The 25,502-nt window shown below is 39.1% G+C and overlaps 2 protein-coding genes across 3 annotated transcripts in view; both read right to left on the bottom strand.

Annotated features, from left to right (window-relative positions):
* Positions 1 to 8,570, bottom strand: part of mfrp (membrane frizzled-related protein) — a 28,953-nt gene extending 20,383 nt beyond the window's left edge. Inside the window, exons 1-3 of one of the 2 annotated variants that reach the window (XM_057839922.1) lie at positions 7,613 to 8,570; positions 6,910 to 7,015; positions 2,834 to 2,971 (exon numbers count right to left, since the gene is read on the bottom strand). In XM_057839922.1, the coding sequence (XP_057695905.1) occupies positions 2,834 to 2,971; positions 6,910 to 7,015; positions 7,613 to 7,684 (316 nt within the window). In that variant the 5' untranslated portion in view covers positions 7,685 to 8,570. The remainder of the gene's footprint in view (positions 1 to 2,833; positions 2,972 to 6,909; positions 7,016 to 7,612) is intronic. The other variant, XM_057839924.1, reaches the window with a different exon arrangement.
* Positions 8,571 to 10,088: 1,518 nt separating this feature from the next.
* pnkp (polynucleotide kinase 3'-phosphatase) overlaps positions 10,089 to 25,502 on the bottom strand; it is a 24,625-nt gene continuing 9,211 nt past the window's right edge. The window contains exons 2-17 of the mRNA XM_057839060.1: positions 24,269 to 24,315; positions 23,729 to 24,004; positions 23,376 to 23,660; positions 23,070 to 23,149; positions 22,932 to 22,989; positions 22,699 to 22,806; positions 21,006 to 21,077; positions 20,818 to 20,866; positions 17,045 to 17,115; positions 16,834 to 16,926; positions 16,585 to 16,681; positions 16,428 to 16,489; positions 15,267 to 15,376; positions 10,812 to 10,899; positions 10,653 to 10,720; positions 10,089 to 10,506 (exon numbers count right to left, since the gene is read on the bottom strand). Of these exons, the coding sequence (XP_057695043.1) occupies positions 10,386 to 10,506; positions 10,653 to 10,720; positions 10,812 to 10,899; positions 15,267 to 15,376; positions 16,428 to 16,489; positions 16,585 to 16,681; positions 16,834 to 16,926; positions 17,045 to 17,115; positions 20,818 to 20,866; positions 21,006 to 21,077; positions 22,699 to 22,806; positions 22,932 to 22,989; positions 23,070 to 23,149; positions 23,376 to 23,660; positions 23,729 to 24,004; positions 24,269 to 24,315 (1,685 nt within the window). The 3' untranslated portion in view covers positions 10,089 to 10,385. The remainder of the gene's footprint in view (positions 10,507 to 10,652; positions 10,721 to 10,811; positions 10,900 to 15,266; positions 15,377 to 16,427; positions 16,490 to 16,584; positions 16,682 to 16,833; positions 16,927 to 17,044; positions 17,116 to 20,817; positions 20,867 to 21,005; positions 21,078 to 22,698; positions 22,807 to 22,931; positions 22,990 to 23,069; positions 23,150 to 23,375; positions 23,661 to 23,728; positions 24,005 to 24,268; positions 24,316 to 25,502) is intronic.

The following is a 25,502-nucleotide window of genomic DNA, read 5'->3' as shown; positions in this document are numbered from 1 at the left end:
AAAAAAAAAAAATAATCCTTTGCAAAACAATAGGGCCTTCGCACGCTTAGTGCTCGGGCCCTAATAATAATACATTTTATTTCTAGAGCGCTTTTCAGATACACAAAGACGCTTCACAAGAGGCATGGAATTACAGTACGATAAAAAGGTATTAAAAGGATCGAAAACTTAAAAGCACAATAAAAAGAGGTAAAAAAAATATGACAGCTAGGGGTTATGGTGGGTAAGATAAAGTGAACAGGTGTGTTTTCAGTCGAGATTTGAAAAGTGATAGAGTAGATATGTTGCAGAGGTCAGGGGGTAGGGAGTTCCAGAGCTGGGGGGCGCAATGACTAAAAGCTCTGGAACCAAAGGTGGAGAGGCGGACACGGGGGACGGAGAGGGGGGGGAAAGTGGTAGGGCGAAGTGAACGGGTTGGATTGTTTGGATGGAGAAGATCGCAAAGGTAGGGAGGGGCCAAAGCACGGAGTATTTTGAAGATGATGATGAGGATTTTGTAATTGATTCTTTGTTTGACGGGAAGCCAGTAAAGTTGACGGAGGATGGGGGTAATGTGGTGTGTTGCGGGGGTTCGTGTGATGAGGCGTGCTGCTGAGTTCTGGAGGAGCTGCAGTTTCTGGAGGGACTTATTAGGGAGACCGAAGAGCAGTGGGTTACAGTAATCGAGCCGGGTGGTTATTAGATTACAGACCAGGGCGGAAGCGGTATGGCGGGTGAGAGAAGGGAGGAGGCGAGAAATGTTGCGAAAGTGGAGATAGGCTGATCTGGTGATGCTGTTGATATGTGACCGGAAGGAAAGTGTGCTGTCGAGGATGACACCCAGACTCTTAACCTGAGATGAAGGAGAGATCGGTAAATTGTTGATTGTAATAGAGAAGTTATGGACATTAGAGAGTGTTGCGGTGGTACCAACCAAGAGGACTTCTGTTTTGGAGCTGTTAAGTAGGAGGAAGTTGGAGGAGAACCAGGAGTTAATGTCATCTAAGCAGAGGGTGAGGGAGGAAGGTGGGAGGGAGGCGGTTGGTTTTGAGGATATGTAGAGCTGGGTGTCATCCGCGTAACAGTGAAAGTGAATGTTGTGTTTGCGGAAAATGGAACCGAGGGGTAGAATGTAGATGATGAAGAGAAGCGGCCCCAGGACTGAGCCCTGGGGCACGCCAGAGGAGACAGGGAGGGAACTGGATTGATGGGGGCCAAGTTTGAAGGACAGCTTAATCCCCAATGCTCTTTCCTCCTGAAACTGTGAAGGTTGTCTTTCCTTTGTAGACCATCAAATCCAAAACTAGACCAGTTGGTGCACCCAAGACAAATATTTACCTTGAGTCTACTTGGGTTTGGTTTTCCCCTTTACATAATGGCACACTGGGCATCGATCAGTCAAAGGAACCATTTGCTTGTCACAATTTTCCTGTTCTTGGCAGACTCAGACGTCCTTGCCGTACTTTGGTCAAGAGGGCCCTGATTCTCCACAAGACATCACTTGTTTTTTCTTCATTTGAAACATCAAGGTCGTTAACAAGCTTGATGGAGTTTCTCAATTTGTAAAACCGATTTCTGGTCTGCTCTGCTTGAATTTCCTCCTCAGACATCCCTGAATCATCTTCCTCTATTTCTGCCTCAAATAGTGGATCTTCATCATCTTCATCAGATAACTCAATGTCTGAGTTTCCATCAACAATCTACAGTAAAATTCACTCTGCTCCTGAAAATGACCTTTCTCGTCATTTGGGAAAGAGTAAAATGTACGAAAGTACTTCAAATGTCCGATACAGAGGACATTTTTTAAACACTCGAATACTCTGCTAAAATACACTTAAAATAACTCAAACAACACTTAAATGTGTTCTTAAGAGTCTTATAGACAAAACGCCAACAACATTTTAAGACAAAATGTGTTCGATAAAAAGTATTAAACACTTACTTTTCCTCTTCCCATAAAACGTTCTTGCATTGACGGAAGCCATTTTCTTCCATGGTAGAGTAAAGCTTAACAAAACCCCACCCCTACACATTTGGTATCAATGGAAAGCTCTGAATGTCCCCTATAGAGCACAAAAGGAATGAACTCAATTGGATGCAGTGGGTGGGAGATATTTAGGTTTATAAATGTCCTGTTCAGAGGACAAATTTGAACTACTGGTAGTCAGGAGGATATAGTGTAGTTGTACTTCTCATTTGTTTGAATGGTTAACCCCTATTTAATCATTCCTTCATCCAAACAACTTTGATCACATTTGGATCTGGGGTGTGAAAGTGGCAACCCACAGGCTGAAACCCAGGTTCAAACTGGCCCACGAAGCTGTCCTGCCTGTGGGCTATGTTTAAGTTTATTCAAACATACAGAATCTTATTTTGAAACTCATATTTTGCTTATACCAATCCATCCATCACGTCGACATCATACGCTTTTCTGTTGTCACATCAAAGGTTAAAAGCTAGCCTTGCCCCTTACCTATCAGTATAAATCAGGCCTATATTACGCTTAAGCAGTATCACATATTGATCACATCCATGCCATGGCGCGTTGATACAGTAATCATGTTAAAGGTGGCCTAACCAAGCATTTAATGTATAAAAATAAACCTCCTTTTCACAAGCTTGAAATTTGTGCTGTAAAAACATTATTTTTGACTGGTCTCGGGGAATTATGGAATATCTGATTTTAGGTTTTCATCAAATGTTAAATTGTAAGCCATGATCCTCAAAATAACAAGAAATAAAAGCTTGGCTAGAAGGTGTTTGTGATAAGGTTGGTACTGCATTCTGTCCATCCATTTTAAACACCACTTATTAGATTATTCGACATTTTAAACATTGAGTAGCAAACACTCACGTGTGAGGATGAGGGCCAGCGTCAGGCCGAGAGCAGCAAGCAGCAGAAGAGCAGCAGCAGAGACCACCACCTTGCCCCAGCCACAACCAGCAGCCCGTAATGGAAGAACACACACAACAAAGAGACCCCACCCTCGGCCTGAATGATTGCACAAGAACATTCACTTTTATGAAACATGGAAAGATATTTGAAAGAATGACCTCATTCTAACAGTTTTCTTCCGTAGACACTAAAAGCCTAACGATCGTGGCCAATTTAATTAATTTGGGGGGATCAGTGATCAGTCAATCACCCAAAATATAACCGATATCGTTTGCTAATCATGTCTAGCGTAGCTGCGTAGGCCTGTGCCGGTTAACAATTTTAAGGTTTGCCATGGTTTGAAAACGTCACTGTTTCAAAACCACTCAAATTTTCCGTCAAAAAGGTAGCGAGAAATCCGTGGCTTGGAGCGGCAGTGCTCACCTATCCCCCTCCAGTTATTGCTCTGTCCTGTGTCTGTCAGTGACGCTACACCTGAGCTTTCTCCCCCCGCAAAAAAAGACAAAAGTCGCTACTATGGGAGTACATCGGCTACTGAAAAGAAACAGACGGCCACGGCTTAGAGGAGGAATGTCAATCGACGTGCAGACAACACGATTTCACATTTACGTGACCATCAACGATCACTTTACACAAAATGTAAGGTAAGTAAACGCTGTCATGAACATTTCCAACCAGCTACGAGAGTTCACTCAAGCTGGTTTAGTGTGTCTAGCGATGATAAAATAAATACTACAACATAAGCTTGTTAACAAGGCAGACAACTTGGCTAGTTAGCATGCCAAAACGACTAACTAGTTTTCTGTCTAACATTAGCCTACTTTCGTAAAGTCTTCCGCCATTGTAAACATCTGCCAATTGGCATATATGTTGATAATAATAAAAAATTATTAATGGAATTTTCTTTTAAACCATACATCACAAAATAACACATTTTAGAGCTATAATTGCAATACCGTGATACTATGAAACCACGGTATTTTTGCTCAAGTTTATCATTCCGTCAAAATCTCATACCAGCACATGCCTAATCTAGCGTCGGTTAGCTAAATTAGACAAGCTAGCATTTGGTCGCAGACATTTGTGCTCATTACATGAGCATATATATATATATATATATATATATATATATATATATATATATATATGAACTTTTTTGGTATTTTCTTACTTTCACAACCCCAAAATAATGTTTACGGTTGTAACATCTGTCGCTCTTTGCTACAATAGTGTGGGAAGGAGTGGAATTTGAATTGAGGTTTCATATTATAGTCACTGTGTGGTAATTGTTTTGTAGCCGCTAGATGGCCTCATTACGCTTTCTTTGTGACTGAATTCAGTCAGGTAATATACGTTGTTTGGTGAATGGACACATTCGGCTCACATTCAGATTGTTCCAGCATTAAAAGGTATTATGATGTTGAAAGACCTGATACAGTTTAGAACTTCTCCTCTCCAGTGAATTAATTTATCAGTTTCGTGAAACCTTGTGATTTTCTTTTTGTAAACAAAATACTGCTACATGTTATTTTATTTAGTAAAGCAAGATATAATTCTGGAGCTTGAAAAGAAAAGTTTTAAACATTCCAATTACGTTTTAGAGAACTACTGCCTTTGTAGTTAAAGAAATACAGCACTGGCTCACAAGTCATTTTAAATGTTTTACAATGAAACAAGATTGATTTGAATGTTAAATATTTACAATTTAGTAAATACTTCTTACGTTTTTTATGAGGGGGGAAAAAATTCGGAACTGGCAGATAGGCATTTTCAAAAATCGTTGTTCAGCAAAAAATTTGTGATTTGTGCACCCTTAAAAGATATCGTAGACAACACTGTTTACCCACTGCAATTGTATGAATGTAGATGAGTTAAGACACAAATAGTAACTAGTCATTCTAAAATTGTTTTCATTTGTTTGTATGCAAAAATACACATGATCAGATTTTTGGGGATATGTAACACAGTTTCTGAACTTGCAAACCCATTAGTTGTTTATTTATTTTATTTATTTATTTATTTATTATTCAAACTTGACGTTTACATACATATGTTTCAAAAACAATTGACAGATGTATACAGATGTACAGTTGTGGTCAAAAGTTTACATACACTTGTGAAGAACATAATGTCATGGCTCTCTTGAGTTTCCAGTTATTTCTACAACTCTGATTTTTCTCTGATAGAGTGATTGGAACAGATACTTCTTTGTCACAAAAAACATTCATGAAGTTTGGTTCTTTTATGACTTTATTATGGGTGAACAGAAAAAAGTGATCAAATCTGCTGGGTCAAAAATATACATACAGCAGCGCTAATATTTGGTAACATGTCCCTTGGCCATTTTCACTTCAATTAGGCGCTTTTGGTAGCCATCCACAAGCTTCTGGCAAGCTTCTGGTTGAATCTTTGACCACTCCTTTTGACAGAATTGGTGCAGTTCAGTTAAATTTGATGGCTTACTGACATGGACTTGTTTCTTCAGCATTGTCCACAAGTTCTCAATGGGGTTTAAGTCAGGACTTTGGGAAGGCCATTCGAAAACCTTAATTCTAGCCTGATTTAGCCATTCCATTACCACTTTTGATGTGTGTTTGGGGTCATTGTCCTGTTGGAACACCCAACTGCGCCCAAGACCCAATTTTCGGGCTGATGACGTTAGGTTATCTTGAAGAATTTGAAGGTAATCCTCCTTCTTCATTATCCCATTTACTCTCTGTAAAGCACCAGTTCCATTGGCAGTAAAACAGCCCCACAGCATAATACTACCACCAGCGTGCTTGACGGTAGGCATGGTGTACTTGGGGTTAAAGGCCTCACCTTTTCTCCTCCAAACATATTGCTGGGCATTGTGGCCAAACAGCTCGATTTTTGTTTCGTCTGATCACAGAACTTTCCTCCAGAAGGTCTTATCTTTGTCCATGTGATCAGCAGCAAACTTCAGTCACCTTAAGGTGCCGCTTCTGGAGCAAGGGCTTCCTTCTTGCACGGCAGCCTCTCAGTCCATGGAGATGCAAAACACGCTTGACTGTGGACACTGACACCTGTGTTCCAGCAGCTTCTAATTCTTGGCAGATCTGCTTTTTGGTGATTCTCGGTTGAATCTTCACCCTCCTGACCAATTTTCTCTCAGCAGCAGGTGATAGCTTGCGTTTTCTTCCTGATCGTGGCAGTGACAAAACAGTACCATGCACTTTATACTTACAATTGTTTGCACTGTTGCTCTTGGGACCTGCAGCTGCTTTGAAATGGCTCCAAGTGACTTTCCTGACTTGTTCAAGTCAATGATTCGCTTTTTCAGATCCATGCTGAATGTATGTGTTGCTGTATGTATATTTTTGACCCAGCAGATTTGATCACTTTTTCTGTTAACCCATAATAAAGTCATAAAAGAACCAAACTTCATGAATGTTTTTTTGTGACAAAGAAGTATCTGTTCCAATCACTCTATCGGAGAAAAATCAGAGTTGTAGTAATAACTGGAAACTCAAGAGAGCCATGACATTCTGTTCTTCACAAGTGCATGTAAACTTTTGACCACAACTGTATTTAATACCGGTTACATTATCATTACAAAATATTAGACAATATTAAAAACAATAATATACACAGTTTAAGATGTAAAAAGGATACGTAAACGTTAAGCCAGCGGCTTCAGGGGAAAAAAAATACATAATGAATGTATTCTCATCATCATCGTTTTAAAAAAAAATTGTTGCAAATTAGTCCTGTCGATTTTGTGTATAATCCATTTCTGATTGGAAAAATGCAATGGAACTTTTGTTCGTGAAAAAACAGCATAAATAATTATAAAATTTATTAAATATTCAAAACTAGTATCTTTTGGGTAAGTGTAGAAACAAAATAATGTCTTAAAAATTCAAGTTATAGGGGCCAATGGAATCATGAAAAAAAAAAAAAAAAACAGGTTTCAAAAGCAAATATGTCTCACATTTAAAAAATTAATGCATAATTGCTTCCATGTCGTTTCCACCGAAACATCATTAATTAATATCAAGAAATGGAGCACCTACTAGTTGGTGGTTTGATAGGCTCGGGGGTGGATGAGGTCATTCTCAAAGACTCCACCCGGTCCTCTCGCTCCTCCTCCAGCTCAAAGGCAGGATTGCAAAACACATTCTGGACCAACAAAATCAGAAAATCTCTATTGTTCAAAACGCTTGGGTGGAAAAATGTGTTACTCAGTACCTAATTGCATTATTAAAATTATTGTATTCAATATTATTTTATCAATTTGGCATCGTCAGTTGGATACAAGAAGTCTTGTGATTTTCTGGTCTGAAGCAGCTCAACTGTAAATCCAGTATTTGCACCACTGCACACTTGTATGACAATAACAGGTAGCGCAAGTTTGATTTCCAATAACTGAGCTTTATTATGTTCATGAGGGAACAATTTTTGATAGCTTCTTTTTAATCTCTCTAATCATGAGGTCAGAGATATTACTGTGTCAGTGAATCACAAAATCAGATTTGTGATTTGGATTGCATAACCTGAACTACAATTGATGTAGCTGTCAGCTCATTGGTTTTTTCTCCGATTGAAGACCTCAATTACTAGTATGTATTTATTTTTTTGTATCTAAGAAAGGGCAACCAAACCCAGATGGTCGGCCAAAACATTAATTTGCCTAGTATAAAGGTAGAAAATATCAATCAACATCTAATAACAATTTTATAAGCAAGCACAATCAATGTCATAATTCAACTTTCTCACCTTGTAAATGTCTGAGTCATTTGAGTCAATGACTACTTGGCTAAGATCAGACATCTTGGGCCCACTGCTCATCTGTTAACGAACTTAGACGCACTCCATGCATCCTTTAGAATTCGTTATAGAATTACCGTAGTCCGGATAAGCTTTGGAAGATAACAACGTTGGACATCCATCTCATCAACATGCTCCAGGTGTGTAAGAAATATAAAATAATCCTTCAACCTCCAAAATAACTGCACTTGTCATGGTTCGTACTTTTGCGTGAGAGCTCAGCTTACAAAATACATTTTAAAACTTTCCCAGTGTTGAACAAAGCCGAGTCAGCTGAGAGGACTAAGCACTGAAAGAGAGGGCACAGTAAGGTGGGGCTCCCCGTTAAAGCCCAATAATCCTGGGCTATAACTGATTGGGGGATTTCAAGTTCAAATACACCAATAAGCACAATAAGCAAATATGGAAAAAGTACTTCATTCAAAAATAAAACGGGTATAAATGGCATGTACTCATAGGCAATCATTTCCATGTTACAAAGTTGATTTTCAAACTTCTTTCAAGGTGATGATATTTAGAATCTCGGGGAGAACAAGTTCTCCAAATTCTCTTTTAAAAGATGTTTTAGGGCAACAGAATCCTTCAATCTTAAAACAGTGTCATAACAGGCCAGAACTATAATAGAGAAAAATAAAATGTGCTAAAGTCTCAAATTTCAGCGTAACTCCCTTGGTAAGGGAACAAGGTAATTTTTCCATTTGCTTATGAAAACATCATTTGCTTCATATAATTTTGGAAACGATGTACAATTTTAGATTGTGTCTGCTGCTGCCGATCTGCAAAATAAAGTGAAGTACATGTCTGAAAACATCTGTTTGTTAAACTCAGGGACGGCTGCAACTAGGATTGGAGACAAAGCACTTATAACTACAACAGCAGTCATTTTGCGATCATTTTCCCAACACTTAAGCGTTAGTTGAAAAGAAAAACAGCCCACTGATATTTTCCCACAATTGCAATGATCCCTTTTGAAACACAATGTGCACATTTCATAAAATACATTTGGTTTATACTCTCTAGCAAGCCAACGTATATTAAATGAATTTGAATACTTAAAATCCAATAATTTTGGGGAGCCAGCAACCATAAAAAAATCCACTTTTGTATGACTTGGACTTTAAAAACAAATTGGCCTTGCACGGTATGGAGAGGGGTGTCTTGTTGCCTACTTGTCAGTCCTATGTCATCAAAATGATCCCAAAGTCTCTGTGTAATTGCTCATTTTTGGGGTTTGGAAGAGAACATATTTTCTTACCGGACTCTTTCGATGCCCTGTAATTGGAATGAGCCCGCTCTAAACAAGTGCTGCAATGGTTAAACGATTAACTCGAGTAATTTGATTAGAAAAAGCTTAAAATTCAATTTTGCTGTTTCGAGAATTCCTTTAATTAAAGTGGAGTTGTAATGGTTTGGCGGCACGGTGTGGCCGAGTGGTTAGCACGTCAGCCTCACAGTTATGAGATCAAGGGGTCAATCCCGGGCTACGGTCTTCCTGTGTGGAATTTGCATGTTCTTCCCGTGGCTGCGTAGGTTTTTTGCGGGGACTCCGGTTTCCTCCCACATCCCAAAAACATGTGGTAGGCTGATTGAACACTCTAAATTATCCTTAGGTATGAGTGTGTGCGAGACTGGTTGTATGTCTCATTGTGCCCTGCCATTGGCCGGCAACCAATTCAGGGTGTACCCCGCCTACTGCCCGTAGTTAGCTGGGATAGGCTACAGCAACCCCGCGACCCTGGTGAGGAAAAGCGGCATGGAAAATGAATGAATTGTAATGGTTTGCATTATTTCTTTTGATTTGGGTGGATACACTGCCCTCTAATGGCAACAGTGAATATGACATAACTCATTTAACATGGCTGAATCCAGCTGCTACCTGTTAAGACCAACATATGGTAAGTTTTTGTTTGAGCTTATGTTTTTTTAATGCATTCGTAATTTAGTTTATAGGTATATTTAGCTGTTTTTTTGTGGGAATATGTGTTTGAACGATTTGTTAAGAGCATTCTAAAGAAACATTAGCATTTTATAGCATTTAAGCTAGCAAACTTTTGCCATGCAGGTTAGCCAATTGTTATCACTTATTATTATTTTACACAGTTTGAGGCTAAGATCAGGTATTTTAATGTTTTATGTTCCTAATCCGATTACTCGAGTATTCGAACTAACTAGTTCATAGATTAATTGACTACTAAAATAATCGATAGCTGCAGCCCTACTAAAACCTATACCGAGGACCAATTGGAGGGCAAGTCTGGTGCCAGCAGCCGCGGTAACTCCAGCTTCAATAGAGTATCTTAAAGTTTCTGCAGTTAAAAAGCTCGTCGTTGGATCTCTGGATCAAGCTGACGGTCCGCTGCGAGGCGGACCACCGTCTGTCCTAGCTCCTGCCTCTCGGCTACCCTTGTGATGCTCTTAGCTAGCTGAGTTAAAGTGGAAATGAATGAACAGTATATACCTGGACAAAAATACACATTCTCATGTCTTTAAATGTAGGGTAGTGTCCAATTTATTGCTCATCAAAGTGGGATATAAAAACTAACAGCTGAATTGTGATTCACGGGTTTAAGAAATAATGCACAACATTTTGTGCAAACTTTACTACTAATCTATAGCTGCATGAGACACCTGGCCATTTTTTCTTAATTGTGCCCTGCATTTTGACACAACTTTACAGTTTACACTCATTGTTCTTTCGTTGCTCATACACGTTCGGGCATCATCAGCCTTCAGAGAACTGTCTGAACAAGATTTCTGATTGGCTGTCTTTGAAGTTAGGGACAAAATGGATGCTGAGAATCTCTGAGAACCCCTCAGAAAGAGCTGGTGCCACAAAATGTTTCCTGTTTATCGAGAGAGAGAGCAAGAAAAGAGAGAAAAACTCATTAGAAAGGATTTACGCTTACATGGTGTTGAATGTATTCTATGCAAAGCCAAGACTGGGCTAAAACAACAAATGTAATTGTTCTTGGGTTCTAGTGTCACTTACTTATAGCTCTGGAAAATCATGTCATTGACTTTCATATGTTTGGTGTCTGAAGGTGCCATTTCACGGAACTGGTAACAACAAGAATGCATAATGAAAGAATGTTCTGGGAACTGTTTTATCAACAAAGCACATCTGACAATGTGGAGAGGTGAATCATACTCTGTTGTTGTGTTTGGCTTGTTCCATAGAGGCTGAGAAGTGAAAACAACGACAGGACACACCCGCAGCTTTAGCCACTTCCAAATAACTGGAAACAAACACAAAGACATTATTTCCATTCATCCTCTGGCAACCAGGATTCTGCAGTCAGACCAAATGATAATCAGTACACACGTCATTTTGAATTTACCTTTATTTATTAAACATTTCTTCATCCACTGCTTTACTGTATATCAGAGTCGATTGTAATGAAAACTTGCAAGATAAAATCATTTTGCATTTTTTCCCAGCATAGAAACCTTTCATAACAGTTAGAGAAGTCCGATATTATCAGGTAACTGATATTATCGGCCAATAATAGCATTTTAAAATAATAATGAATAATAGTGACATCGGTTTTGGGCCAGTAAGCATTTAGCAGTGCTGTCATGTCTCCTTATTGCCTCCCTGTGTTACTGGTGTTTGTTTTTTAACCCCCTGTTGGCCCTTAGGTGTAATTAGTTTGATTGGTTCCAGCACTTTCGGCTAACTTAATCATATATCGACGTGAGCTCATTGTGATAGAGAGCTAAATGGATGAGCTAATGTCTGCAGGCAATTTATCATAGCAGTTCTTGCCATCTCACCATATTGTTTGCGCCTTATACAAGCTTACACTTTTAAGTTATATTCTTCCTTTGTTTTACATACACGAGTGTTGTGTAGTATATTAGAGATGTGGGGTTTTTTTTTCATTTTGAATTTGTGGTAAAATGTGGTTACGTTATTTCATTGCTTGCAAGCTGTACCGCCAGTTGCTATTAAAATTGACACGTGACACATACTTTGCTTTATTTCTTTGTTGTTGATTTTTTAAAGTATCAGTGCTCTTGCCAAGAGAAAGATGACAAGTAAAGCCAGTTCAACTTTATTCCAGCATCTGACTTCTCTTAGAGCCTGATTTCTTTGCCATCTGTCGATTTTTTTTTTTTAACTAGAAAGTAGGAAAATATAAACCATTTCAAAGGCAATACTTATTTCTCAACATGCCTATACAATACAAAGCTGACCTTAAGCTGCTCTTTTTCATAAGAAGGTTCAAAAACATTAGCTGTTTCAAAGGCAGTACTTATTTCCCTCAATAATACAATGAAATTTACACTGGTGGAATGAATTTCACACTTTCTGGAAACAAACAAAGTGACTTTAGAAATAAACTAAATTTAAGCAATATACTTTGTTTTCATAGATTTCTGTACTATTTCGCATGTTTGTAGTGTTATCACTGTACTTAATCCTGGTTTTACACGTTTTGCATCTGCAGTAACTTTTGTACACCACCAAACAACGCACAAATTGACATGGAAATACATGTTAGCGAATTCGCTAAATAGCATTGTGCTCGGCGCAAACTAATAACATTTCAAAAACATCAATAATAAACACTAAACAGTACAATAGGGTTTGTGGACTCACCTCTTATGCAATGGGAATGGCGAACACGCGACTGAACAACACACTGGCGACATTTTCCAATTAACACGACTTGAACCTACTGCTGGACAACTGAAAGTCAAGGAGCAACAACACTCTCTTCCTCTCTCGCTCTAAAAAATAACGCGCACAGAGGAGGACCAAAAGCGCGACCGAGTGCTTGCCTGTCTCATACACAAATTTATTTTCGAGTCTTTTGAACAGGAGTGAATCTCTCGCTCAATAACTTCCGCTACAGCCATCCTAGCCTTATGCATCCTTTAAGGTGTCCGGGTGGCAGACATGTCTTGAATTTCATGCCGCTAGCAGCAGCTGTCATTAAGTTATTATGTTTTTGAACATTTATGAATTGTAATCGACTCGTCACGTGTCAAATCTTGATGAATCTAATAATCTGTGTATTGGCACGATGTATTGGCACATTGATTTCAACAATAAATATAGTTGTGGCATTTTTTCCACAACTACAGTTGAAGTTGTTCGTATTCTTCACAGAATGTTTATTTGAAAAACCTTGAAGTTGTCACATACAGTGGGGCAAATAAGTATTTAGTCAACCACCAATTGTGCAAGTTCTCCTACTTGAAAAGATTAGAGAGGCCTGTAATTGTCAACATGGGTAAACCGCAACCATGAGAGACAGAATGTGGAAAAAAAACCAGAAAATCACATTGTTTAATTTTTAAAGAATTTATTTCCAAATTAGAGTGGAAAATAAGTACTTGGTCACCTACAAACAAGCAAGATTTCTGGCTGTCAAAGAGGTCTAACTTCTTCTAAAGAGGTCTAACGAGGCTCCACTCGTTACCTGTATTAATGGCACCTGTTTTAACTCATTATCGGTATAAAAGACACCTGTCCACAACCTCAGTCAGTCACACTCCAAACTCCACTTTGGCCAAGACCAAAGAGCTGTCGAAGGACACCAGAGACAAAATTGTAGACCTGCACCAGGCTGGGAAGACTGAATCTGCAATAGGTAAAACGCTTGGTGTAAAGAAATCAACTGTGGGAGCAATTATTAGAAAATTGAAGACAAACAAGACCACTGATAATCTCCCTCGATCTGGGGCTCCATGCAAGATCTCACCCTGTGGCGTCAAAATGATATCAAGAACGGTGAGCAAAAATCCCAGAACCACACGGGGGGACCTAGTGAATGACCTACAGAGAGCTGGGACCACAGTAACAAAGGCTACTATCAGTAACAAAATGCGCCGCCAGGGACTCAAATCCTACACTGCCAGACGTGTCCCCCTGCTGAATAAAGTACACATCCAGGTCTGTCTGCAGTTCGCTAGAGAGCATTTGGATGATCCAGAAGAGGACTGGGAGAATGTGTTATGGTCAGATGAAACCAAAATAGAACTTTTTGGTAAAAACACAGGTTCTCGTGTTTGGAAGAGAAGAATACTGAATTGCATCCGAAGAATACCATACCCACTGTAAAGCATGGGGGTGAAAACATCATGCTTTGGGGCTGTTTTTCTGCAAAGGGACCAGGACCACTGATCTGTGTAAAGGAAAGAATGAATGGGGCCATGTATCGAGAGATTTTGAGTAAAAATCCCCTTCCATCAGCAAGGACATTGAAGATGAGACGTGGCTGGGTCCTTCAGCATAACAATGATCCCAAACGCACAGCCCGGGCAACAAAGGAGTGGCTTCGTAAGAAGCATTTCAAGGTCCTGGAGTGGCCTAGCCAGTCTCCAGATCTCAACCCCATAGAAAATCTTTGGAGGGAGTTGAAAGTCTGTGTTGCCCAACGACAGCCCCAAAACATCACTGCTCTAGAGGAGATCTGCATGGAGGAATGGACCAAAATACCAGCAACAGTGTGTGAAAAGCTTGTGAAGAGTTACAGAAAACGTTTGGCCTCCGTTATTGCCAACAAAGGGTATATAACAAAGTATTGAGATGAACTTTTGGTATTGACCAAATACTTATTTTCCACCATGATGTGCAAATAAATTCTTTAAAAATCAAAAAATGTGATTTTCTGGGGGGGGGGGGGGGGGGGGGGGGGTTCACACTCTGTCTCTCATGGTTGAGGTTTACCCATGTTGACAATTACAGGCCTCATTATTATCAATCATTAAAACAAAAAATAAATAAATAAAATTTATTTTGCCATGGTGTCAACGTCATGGTGACTTTGCCACTGAGGTAATTTCTCTAACTAATGAACGCGCGAGTGTTCTATAATTTATGAAAACATCCTTGAGTTAGCATTCCAACTTTCATAAACTCAGTTGGTGAATAGGACAGCTTTTTCCATGTAAATACCAACATGTCAAGAGAATACCTTTGGTGCCATCATAGAAGAACCATTTAAGTCAAATCATAAGATTGTTAGACATTGTTTGACAGCTACTATTAGACCCGACAAAGCCTGCCAGCCACCTCATCAGGCTTTTTGTCTATGAAGGCTCCTTTTGATGCTTGATTCCACAAATAGAAGACTTTTTAAGGCTTGTCGTGGATGTCTTCACGGGTTATAGGAGGACAGGTAGCCACAATGTGCTACAATAAAGTTATTATGCTAGCGCTGATAGCCGTTAGACCTGAGTTAATAATTAAGACTGTAAAATAATAAAAATAGCGTACCAAGGGGATTTTTAATCGGATTTCGTCCACTGCATGAATAGAGATAAGGGTAAAGTGAATTTTATTTTTTGTTCTTTGTAAATGTATTGACTTTTTTGTTGTTGTTTGTTTTTAAACTCAAGTGTTAATGGTATCAGACTGAGAAAGATAAGTGGGACTTTTAGTCAATGAAATGTATCTGTCTAACATCTCTCCAAGTAAATATCCTATATTATGACATGGACACACGTGACTTATAGTCAGGTGCGGTGTATATATGGATTTTTTTCTTCAATTTTGAGAAATTTGGGCTGACCAGTTGATAGTCAGGTGCACTCTATAGTGTGGAAATTAAAGTATGTACGATTATTATAATAAAGACACTTTGTGGGTTACCGTTTGCGAGACTCGGGATCTGGGTTGGTGTTGTCTATGGCGACACTGCGGCCCTCCTTCAATGCCTGCTCACATGCCGCCACACATTTCTGCCATGAACCAAGCGTGTCCTAAAGAAACATCCCAAAAATTAACACATGGCAGGAGAGACTTTTCCTAGACTTGGTGAGGATGTGAAAAGTTGTACCGTATTTTTCGGACTATAAGTCGCAGTTTTTTTTTTTTTTTTCAGTTTGACAGGGGGTGCGACTTATACTCTGGAGGGACTTACATGTGAAATTGTTAACACATTATTATATCATTTCACATGTTATTTTGGAGTGACACTGATAGTTTGGTAAACTTGTTAGCATGTTCTTTATGCTATAGTTACCTGAATAACTCTTAATAGCTATGTTACGTTAACATACCGGCCACGTTCGCATTTTGTTGTTCATTCATCATGTAACAAGATGACATATATGTACTACGTGTTGGACTTTATCAAGTAAATTTCCCCCCAAAAAGTGCGACTCATACGCCGGTGTGACTTATATTTGCTTTTTTCCTCTTCGTTGGGCATTTTATTGCTGGTGCGACTTATACTCAGGTGCGACTTATAGTCCGGAAAGTACAGTAGGCCTACTGAAATTACGTGACTAGAACATAAGTCCGAAAGTACTGTAGTCTACAACTAGCCTACGCTAACACAGGAGTAAAACAATAATCCAAGTGCCTAAATATTTTGAATCCAAAAGAAAAGCTATAGGAAATAAACATTAGTCATCGGAGTGAAAATCATCAAGTATGTAAATACAAGAGCATCTCCTCTTGTGCTGTATGACCATTAATTCTTTTTTTTTGTGAGTACAGTTTCTAACCTTAAAATAACGTAATCCATAGTCTATGCGTAACCACAGCAAATATTGGTATTAACACTCCTAGGCCATTAAAATATTATCATCTAATGGAAAACCAGTATGTACACTATTTCAGAGTGTCTTCATGAGCACTTTCATGATGTTCTTATGCTGTGCGCTATCGGGAACGTCAAATGGTTGTACGTCATATACTGTATACTGAGGACTTCCTGTATGTTAAATTTAATTCACACCCAGGATTGAGAATAATTCTGAACACAGCACAAGTAAGGAGTTTCGGTATTGTGAGGAATGTACTCACCCTGTTAACGTACACATAACCCTTTGGAATAACATGGGTTTGGAAGAATGTGGACTTGCCCGCTGCAAAGGAAAGATAAGCGATCAGAAGGATATTTTTTAAAGTGTTGATAAAGGCAACACACGCAAAGAGAATACATGCAGCAACATTCACCTACATGCGGGGAAGCCCACGGCAACAATGACCTCTCTCTTGCTTGAAGTGAGGGATGCAGATGGCGGGTCATAGAGCCTGGCTGTAGAGTCGAGTTTCCTCTAGAATTCAAATCTTAATTTTAAATGCAAATCTACACAATTTGAATAGTGCAGTGTAATGAGACAATTGACCAGTAAAATACTAACTCAGCATTCTTTGATCAAGTCTTAATCTAGAGATTACAGATTGCTGTACATTTTTTTTCTCTTACAGGGTCAAATTGTGGTAAATTATAAGAGGCAGTCTTCCAGCCCAGGAAATACTCCTCTGGGGTGTGGAACAGCAGGCCGAGATTCAGAGCAAACTGCGGGTAGAAAAAACACTTTGATACACCAAAACGTATATTTATTCACCTTTGCACAAATTTGTTTTTCATGTTTTGTTATTATAATTTTATTTTTTAAATTAAGAAGAGGTCTAACCAGCCGGTCACTGCAAGAGAAGTCTTTCTTCTTTTTCCCTGGAGCCCAGTTCTCAGGTCTACCTGCAGCATCTTTGGGTAAAGTCATAAGATACATTTGTTTGCTGGCACCCATACCAGTATGCAATGAACTATGTAGTAAATTAAAAAAATACTCTTTAATAAACTATAATTATCTCATATTACGCTTTATGGATGTGTGAGCATGAGAGAAACAAAATGATGCTATGATAATTAGGGATGTCCCCGATCCGATTAGGCCATTTTGCAGAGGATCGGACATGAGTGAAAAGGATCGCGTTTTTAAAAAATAAAATAAAATAAAATAAAATAATATACATTTATATATACAGTGGTACCTCTACATACGATCGCTTCGACACACGAACTTTTTGACATCCGAGGTAAAATTTGACTCGCCATTTGTTTCTACATCCGACGACATGCTCGAAATACGACGACAATGGCAGTACCGCAGACGAATGCACGGCGGATTTTCTTGTGTGACAAATCAACACTGGTTTCAGAAAAGGTTGGTACAGGTGGTGAAACAAGGAAAAAGTTGACGCTTACCTTCTAAATGAAGATGCAAATGACAGAAAAATATGAGCGTAGGGTGGGCATCCGTGAAATGGCTCAACAATACATCTCCACGGTCCTCCTCCGACCATCGTTCGCCAGTCTTTATTAGTTAAGCTGACAATTCTTATTGTGGTAACATCTCCAGAGAAATCGCCAACTTCGCCACGTTTTTATCATTTATTTCACAACTTATTCAAAACAAAAACACCTTCTGTCCGCCGCAATTGACGGTGTTCTCAAGAAAACATTCAAAGTGAAAGTGAAACTCAAGCTCACCGGTGTGTCTCTGGCACGTCAGCCCCGCGGTGCGTTCAGGGTCAGCAAAAAACGTCCGCCACATTAGAACCCGATTCGTTACATTAATACAGGAATTATTATTATTATGATTATTATTCCGATTTTGAGTTATAATTTATTTGTTTTGCTATGTGTAATTGCCATTTGTAATAGTACCAGCAGTATTTTTTAAGGATTTAGTGAAGGTTTTTGGGCTGTGGAACGAATTAATGGTATTATAATGTATTCCTATGGGAAAATCCTGCTCGACATACGTCCATTTCGACTTACAAACAAGGTCCTGGAACGGATTGACTTCGTATGTAGAGGTACCACTGTGTATATATATATATATATATATATATATATACATATATATATACATATATATATATATACACAGTGCCTTGCAAAAGTATTCGGCCCCCTTGAACCTTGCAACCTTTCGCCACATTTCAGGCTTCAAACATAAAGATATAAAATTTTAATTTTTTGTCAAGAATCAACAACAAGTGGGACACAATCGTGAAGTGGAACAAAATTTATTGGATAATTTAAACGTTTTTAACAAATAAAAAACTGAAAAGTGGGGCGTGCAATATTATTCGGCCCCCTTGCGTTAATACTTTGTAGCGCCACCTTTTGCTCCAATTACAGCTGCAAGTCGCTTGGGGTATGTTTCTATCAGTTTTGCACATCGAGAGACTGACATTCTTGCCCATTCTTCCTTGCAAAACAGCTTGAGCTCAGTGAGGTTGGATGGAGAGTGTTTGTGAACAGCTCTTTCCACAGATTCTCGATTGGATTCAGGTCTGGACTTTGACTTGGCCATTCTAACACCTGGATACGTTTATTTTTTAACCATTCCATTGTAGATTTGGCTTTATGTTTTGGATCATTGTCCTGTTGGAAGATAAATCTCCGTCCCAGTCTCAGGTCTTGTGCAGATACCAACAGGTTTTCTTCCAGAATGTTCCTGTATTTGGCTGCATCCATCTTCCCGTCAATTTTAACCATCTTCCCTGTCCCTGCTGAAGAAAAGCAGGCCCAAACCATGATGCTGCCACCACCATGTTTGACAGTGGGGATGGTGTGTTCAGGGTGATGAGCTGTGTTGCTTTTACGCCAAACATATCGTTTTGCATTGTGGCCAAAAAGTTCAATTTTGGTTTCATCTGACCAGAGCACCTTCTTCCACATGTTTGGTGTGTCTCCCAGGTGGCTTGTGGCAAACTTTAAACGAGACTTTTTATGGATATCTTTGAGAAATGGCTTTCTTCTTGCCACTCTTCCATAAAGGCCAGATTTGTGCAGTGTACGACTGATTGTTGTCCTATGGACAGACTCTCCCACCTCAGCTGTAGATCTCTGCAGTTCATCCAGAGTGATCATGGGCCTCTTGGCTGCATCTCTGATCAGTTTTCTCCTTGTTTGAGAAGAAAGTTTGGAAGGACGGCCGAATCTTGGTAGATTTGCAGTGGTCTGATGCTCCTTCCATTTCAATATGATGGCTTGCACAGTGCTCCTTGAGATGTTTAAAGCTTGGGAAATCTTTTTGTATCTAAATCCGGCTTTAAACTTCTCCACAACAGTATCTCTGACCTGCCTGGTGTGTTCCTTGGTTTTCATAATGCTCTCTGCACTTTAAACAGAACCCTGAGACTATCACAGAGCAGGTGCATTTATACGGAGACTTGATTACACACAGGTGGATTCTATTTATCATCATCGGTCATTTAGGACAACATTGGATCATTCAGAGATCCTCACTGAACTTCTGGAGTGAGTTTGCTGCACTGAAAGTAAAGGGGCCGAATAATATTGCACGCCCCACTTTTCAGTTTTTTATTTGTTAAAAAAGTTTAAATTATCCAATAAATGTTGTTCCACTTCACGATTGTGTCCCACTTGTTGATTCTTGACAAAAAAATTAAATTCCATATCTTTATGTTTGAAGCCTGAAATGTGGCGAAAGGTTGCAAGATTCAAGGGGGCCGAATACTTTTGCAAGGCACTGTATACATATATATACACAGTGGGGAGAACAAGTATTTGATACACAGTCAATGGGAAAACCCATTGGCAGTGTATCAAATACTTGTTCTCCCCACTGTATATGTATAGATAGATAGATAGATATGTATATATTTATTTACAAATTTTTAAGGGCTAAAAAGTAACAAAATAATCCAGAAATACAATGGCATTGCCTAAAGGAATAAAAATATAGGTTTTATACTCCGCAACACTCCCAGAAAAAGCGGAAGAGGAAGTACTTTAAACAGTACAGTACTGTTACATGTTTGGAATTTTTATTATAAAAAAAAAAAAAAAAAAAAAAAAAAAAAAATTAAATTGACTTTTTTTCCCGGTACCGAATCGATACCCTGTATCGACAGATTCTTAAAATCAGGTGACTCGGACTCAGACGCAAAAATATTCGATCGGGACATCCCTAATCATAATTATTTATTACTTTGTATTGAATCAAAATACTGTATGTAGTAGGAGAGTTATTTGCACCAGAGAGCTCCCTACAGTTGTGAATTCTAATTTTCTAATACAATTTGTATACAGTAGTTGTACACATAGTATCAAGATCTACAATGGTAGCCCTAAAATTACTGAAGAGGTATCCATAAATAGATGATTAAGCGTCGCGTGACAATGAGAGATATACCGTTTTTACATCCTTTCTTTCTAGTGATTTTTAATCCTGTAAATTGTTTCAGGTAAAATAGCAATACACTGTGTGATGCCTTGTGATTTTTATTACGTGTACTACGATTTAGTTGAGATAGGCAAGGGTCAAAGTTTTTTTTTTTCATTTAGAGGAAATAATTCATATTGAAGACACCAATGATACCGAAAGAATTGTGATGCAAACAGGATTAAACACTTTCGATACAGACTCACCTCCAACATAAAAACTCTGCGCATTGTCCACAAGAACACCATCATTGGCCTAAATTGGAATCATACAAAATAATAAAAAAAAAACTTTATAATGTTAAACTGTTTTTCAGGATGCCACCCAAAACTAATTTGAGTAGTTGTAAAACATTCTTTGACCTGCGACCTGTTTCAAAACTTTTTAAATGTACCTTTTCACACAAATGAGTCCACATTCCCACCACTGGTTTCCTGTATATTCCCGGACCAGTTGCTACAAACACCTATGAAAAAGACCGCAATCCACACATTAGCTTTGTGCAGACTGAGAAGGGAAATAAAATTTTGACTGTAGCAGATCATTATATTTTATGTACAGTACACACCCAGCCGAAACGTTGAATAACCATGTACAGTACATACAACAACACTATTCCAGGGATTAGCAACACCCAGTAAGCATTTACAATAATGCATTTACCCAAAAATGAAATTGTGTGTGTAAAGAAGATTCAACTTGGTACAGACAAGGTTTACCTAATGAGGCACTCGTCAGTATGAATGACCAACTGGCCACAATCTAAAAGATATTATTGAAAGGTATTCAATAGTTTCATTGGTGAACTGAATTTAGAGTTGTTTCTAATAGTGATGTACTTTAGCTAACCACAGGGGTGAAAATCGATTCTGAGATATAATGCGACATTACGCCACGCAATTCTCGTGTCGTATCAAAATCCGTCTGTATCGATCTTTACTCGTGTGTTTTTGGTAGAAAAAAACAATTTAATGGCTGCACTTCTACTACTAGTTGGCAGCGCGCAATAGCATTGCCTTGCAGTCTTCTGAAGTAACAACATTAGACTAATCCAAGTAGAGATTTGTGTATGTGGCCTCTAGTGGTTGGCTGCCATTACTGGGGTGTTTGCACACCTATAGCAGCCCAGAGTCATTCAATGTAAAGAGTCACATTAGCTGCTGTTGGCTGTGTGTGACCTACCTCAGCAATGGCAGATGGGGTAGTTCTGATCGTTTTGCTCGGATTATTCATCTGAAATTTGGGCTCATTTTGGATTTTAATGCAAAAACGGAGGCATGGAGTATTTCGAATTCTACCTTTAAGCAGGTATGGACTAAAGCATAAACAAACATAAAACAAGAACATTTTTAATAGAGTGCTGGATGAGGTTTCAGGAATAAATTGATATAAATGTACTTTTATGCATACGGTGAGATTGAGGGGAGGCAGAGGAGGCAGTGCCCCCTCGTGGCTGAAATATTTCACTGTGACTTTACTAGAAATATGAATTTAAAGACCTAGCAGGTAAAAATGTTTTGTATAAAAGTTGTAATGAAACAAACAACAAAAATCAATGAAATGAACAAGAATCCTACAAAGTATTCCATAATAGGTCAAAATTATTTTTCGAACAGATCATGTGACTATCACCTTAGAGACGGTCCCTTGCTTTACCAAAACTACACCTGAGGAGGCAAGATGGATAATTAGAATTTCTTTCATGTTTTGCCCTCCACCCCCTTCTCCCAAATGACAAACTCAGTCTATGCTTTTATGTCCATTTTGATTTGTTTTTTCTAAAGTGACATAAAAATATCGCAATAATCGTCTTTAAGTGTCGTATCGGGATTAATCGAGTCCGATCATGACCTGTGAATCATATCGCCAAATATGAGTCAACAGGAACACCTATTAACCACAACATTAGAAATGCCTCCCTATGAAATGAGCTCCTGTTTTTCCCCACTTGAAAAAAGCAACTGTATTATTGTTCAATTAGAGTTCATGTGTAAATTAAAACTAAGCATAATCTTTTGTATTGGATCTCATATGGTCATACAGTATAGATGAGTCAGAGATGTGTAATATCTGGATTCACCCTTCACCTGCACAGGTAGCTGTAATGTTGTGAGGATGTCCTCCACTTTTGATTTAAACACTTCTGGTCTCAATTTTCCTTTAGCAATCCCCATTTGGTTGGTAAAAAATACCACCTAGAAAAAGAGAAATTGGGACAACAAAAATAACAAAATAACATTGTTTTAGGTTTGTCTGTCTTGAATCTTGATTATATCTAGTATAACTATGTCAAGTGAAGGTATCATTTTGCTCCTCCTACCTTGTATCCTTTCTTGATTAAATTGGCCAACCGAGGTTGAATTTCGGGGTAGAGAATCCTGTAAGGGATACACACAAAGCAAAGCACCCTCCACTTGGGAACATTTGGATTTTGGGGGCTTCAGGGAAACAGACATACTTCCAGTCATCTGGTGCGGTGGGAAAGACTTTGCCAGACTTAGTTGTGATGATGCAGCCATCTATGTCAAACCCAGCAATCTGCAGTGGAAGGCATTCCAATTCTTACAATAATTATTAAAAACCCTAAAATCTTATAAAAAATGGCTTGGTAAATGTGGGAAGTAAACAAACTTCTCATTTTGATGAGAAGTTGACAACAAACGCTGAATGTTTAATGAAAATATCTATCACACTACTCATTCAGCTCAATAGTTCCACTTTTATTCACATAAATGAATAACTGTTTTTGATGACCAATGCCCACCTTGTCACTTCCTCTGACGCCTGCCGCCGTATAAAGCATGAGGCTGCCAATCTGCTGCCAAATGCTCTTCACGCAGGCTGAGAGAGCAGTAGACGCAGGTTGGCTGCGCTTGTTACAGCTTTCACTCATGGCAGTCTCTGCCAAGTCCTGGAGCTGCCTGAGCTTTTCTTCTGCTCGTTTCTCGTCCTCATCTTCACTTGCCTCCGCCTTATTCCCAACTTCCTCATCTCTGTAGCGCTTTGCATCACAATGCCCTTCCACTGGGCTAAGTGGCCTTTTTGATGACTAGACAGAGCCTAAAGTCACAAGTCTGCCTCACAAATGCATCGAAATAGGCAAACAAATGAATTTACCTTCATGGGAGAGGAAGAAAAGAAATCTTTAATACTGCGCTTAGGTGGGCTCCACGGTGACCCTTTGTCGTTGCCATTCTTCCCATCTTTTTTTCTGTTTGCATCTTTGATCCCTCTTTGTACCGTAGTGGAAGAAGCTCTAGCTAGGCTCTTAGTAAAGCACACTTTAAATTGGTATTGCTTGTTTACCAGGTAGAGGGTTCCACCATGACTGAGTTTACCAGAGTGCCCACGGCCAAGCTTCTCACCCTCCAAGAAACTAGGATTAGGACCCAACTGTTAAAGAATATCAATACTTGTGTTATTCATTTAATACAATTATAAAATTGACAACATGCAGGGTAGATGAAGGCACTACAATCAAATGTATGATTACCATACTTGTTTAGACACATTGACACCTAAATTGAAGTTACATAAAAAATAACTATGTTGCTTAACAAGAGACGTGGATTGTTTTTAAAAAATTAACAAATCCACAACTGAGTCCATGATAGGATGGGCACACCATAACTCTACTAATAACTGTTTGTTTTATACCTGAGTAATAACCACATCCTGGTCTGCAAAGCAAGCCACCACCTTCACTGCAACAAACACAGGACACGGTACGTCACAAATCCCAATAATACATACACAGACTAAAGCCAACAATATGTTCAGATGGTATTGTTATGGATTAGATGTTTTATTTTGGGCTGGAAGTATTTTAAATACAAATGTTTAGTCTAGAGCTGTCCCGACAAGTCGACGTCATTGACGTAAATGAGTCGACGAGCACACCATCCTGTCGACGGTTAATAAAGGGTTAAAAAATATATGCATTGAAAGTTGAGAATGGCGGACACTCGGTATTCAAGTGTCGTAAGCGGCACAAAGCCAAAAAAACGCACCAGAATGACTAAAGTATGGATTTATTTCAGTGAAACAAAGGAGGGTACACTGCAATTCCAAGCTTGCATACCACGTCAGCCACGTCGGCCCTGAGTGATCACCTGAAGAGCCGTCACCCAGGTATAATTTTGGAAGACGACAGGAGACAACAAGCTGGCGGAGCATTAGTCCATATAACAACATTTTTTATTGAAGTTGTCTTTATGTGGGTCGTACGACAGAGTATTAGGTGCCAATGTCGGGCTAATGTACAGTGGGGCAAATAAGTATTTAGTCAACCCCCAATTGTGCAAGTTCTCCTACTTGAAAAGATTAGAGAGGCCTGTAATTGTCAACATGGGTAAACCTCAACCATGAGAGATAAAATGTGGGGGAAAAAAACTGAAAATCACATTGTTTGATTTTTAAAGAATTTATTTGCAAATCATAGTGGAAAATAAGTGTTTGGTCAATACCAAAAGTTCATCCCAATACTTTGTTATGTACCCTTTGTTGGCAATAACGGAGGCCAAATGTTTTCTGTAACTCTTCACTCTTCGCTTGGTGTAAAGAAATCAACTGTGGGAGAAATTATTAGAAAATGGAAGACATACAAGACCACTGATAATCTCCTTCGATCTGGGGCTCAATGCAAGATCTCACCCCGTGGCGCCAAAATGATAACAAGAACGGTGAGCAAAAATCCCAGAACCACACGGGGGGACCTAGTGAATGACCGACAGATAGCTGGGACCACAGTAACAAAGGCTACTATCAGTAACGCAATGCGCCGCCAAGGACTCAAATCCTGCACTGCCAGACGTGTCCCCCTGCTGAAGAAAGTACACGTCCAGGCCCCTCTACGGTTCGCTGGAGAGCATTTGGATGATCCAGAAGAGGA

The sequence above is a fragment of the Corythoichthys intestinalis genome, chromosome 6, assembly GCF_030265065.1.
Source record: "Corythoichthys intestinalis isolate RoL2023-P3 chromosome 6, ASM3026506v1, whole genome shotgun sequence".
Lineage (NCBI taxonomy): Eukaryota > Metazoa > Chordata > Actinopteri > Syngnathiformes > Syngnathidae > Corythoichthys > Corythoichthys intestinalis.
This window is presented reverse-complemented; position numbering and strand designations above follow the sequence as displayed.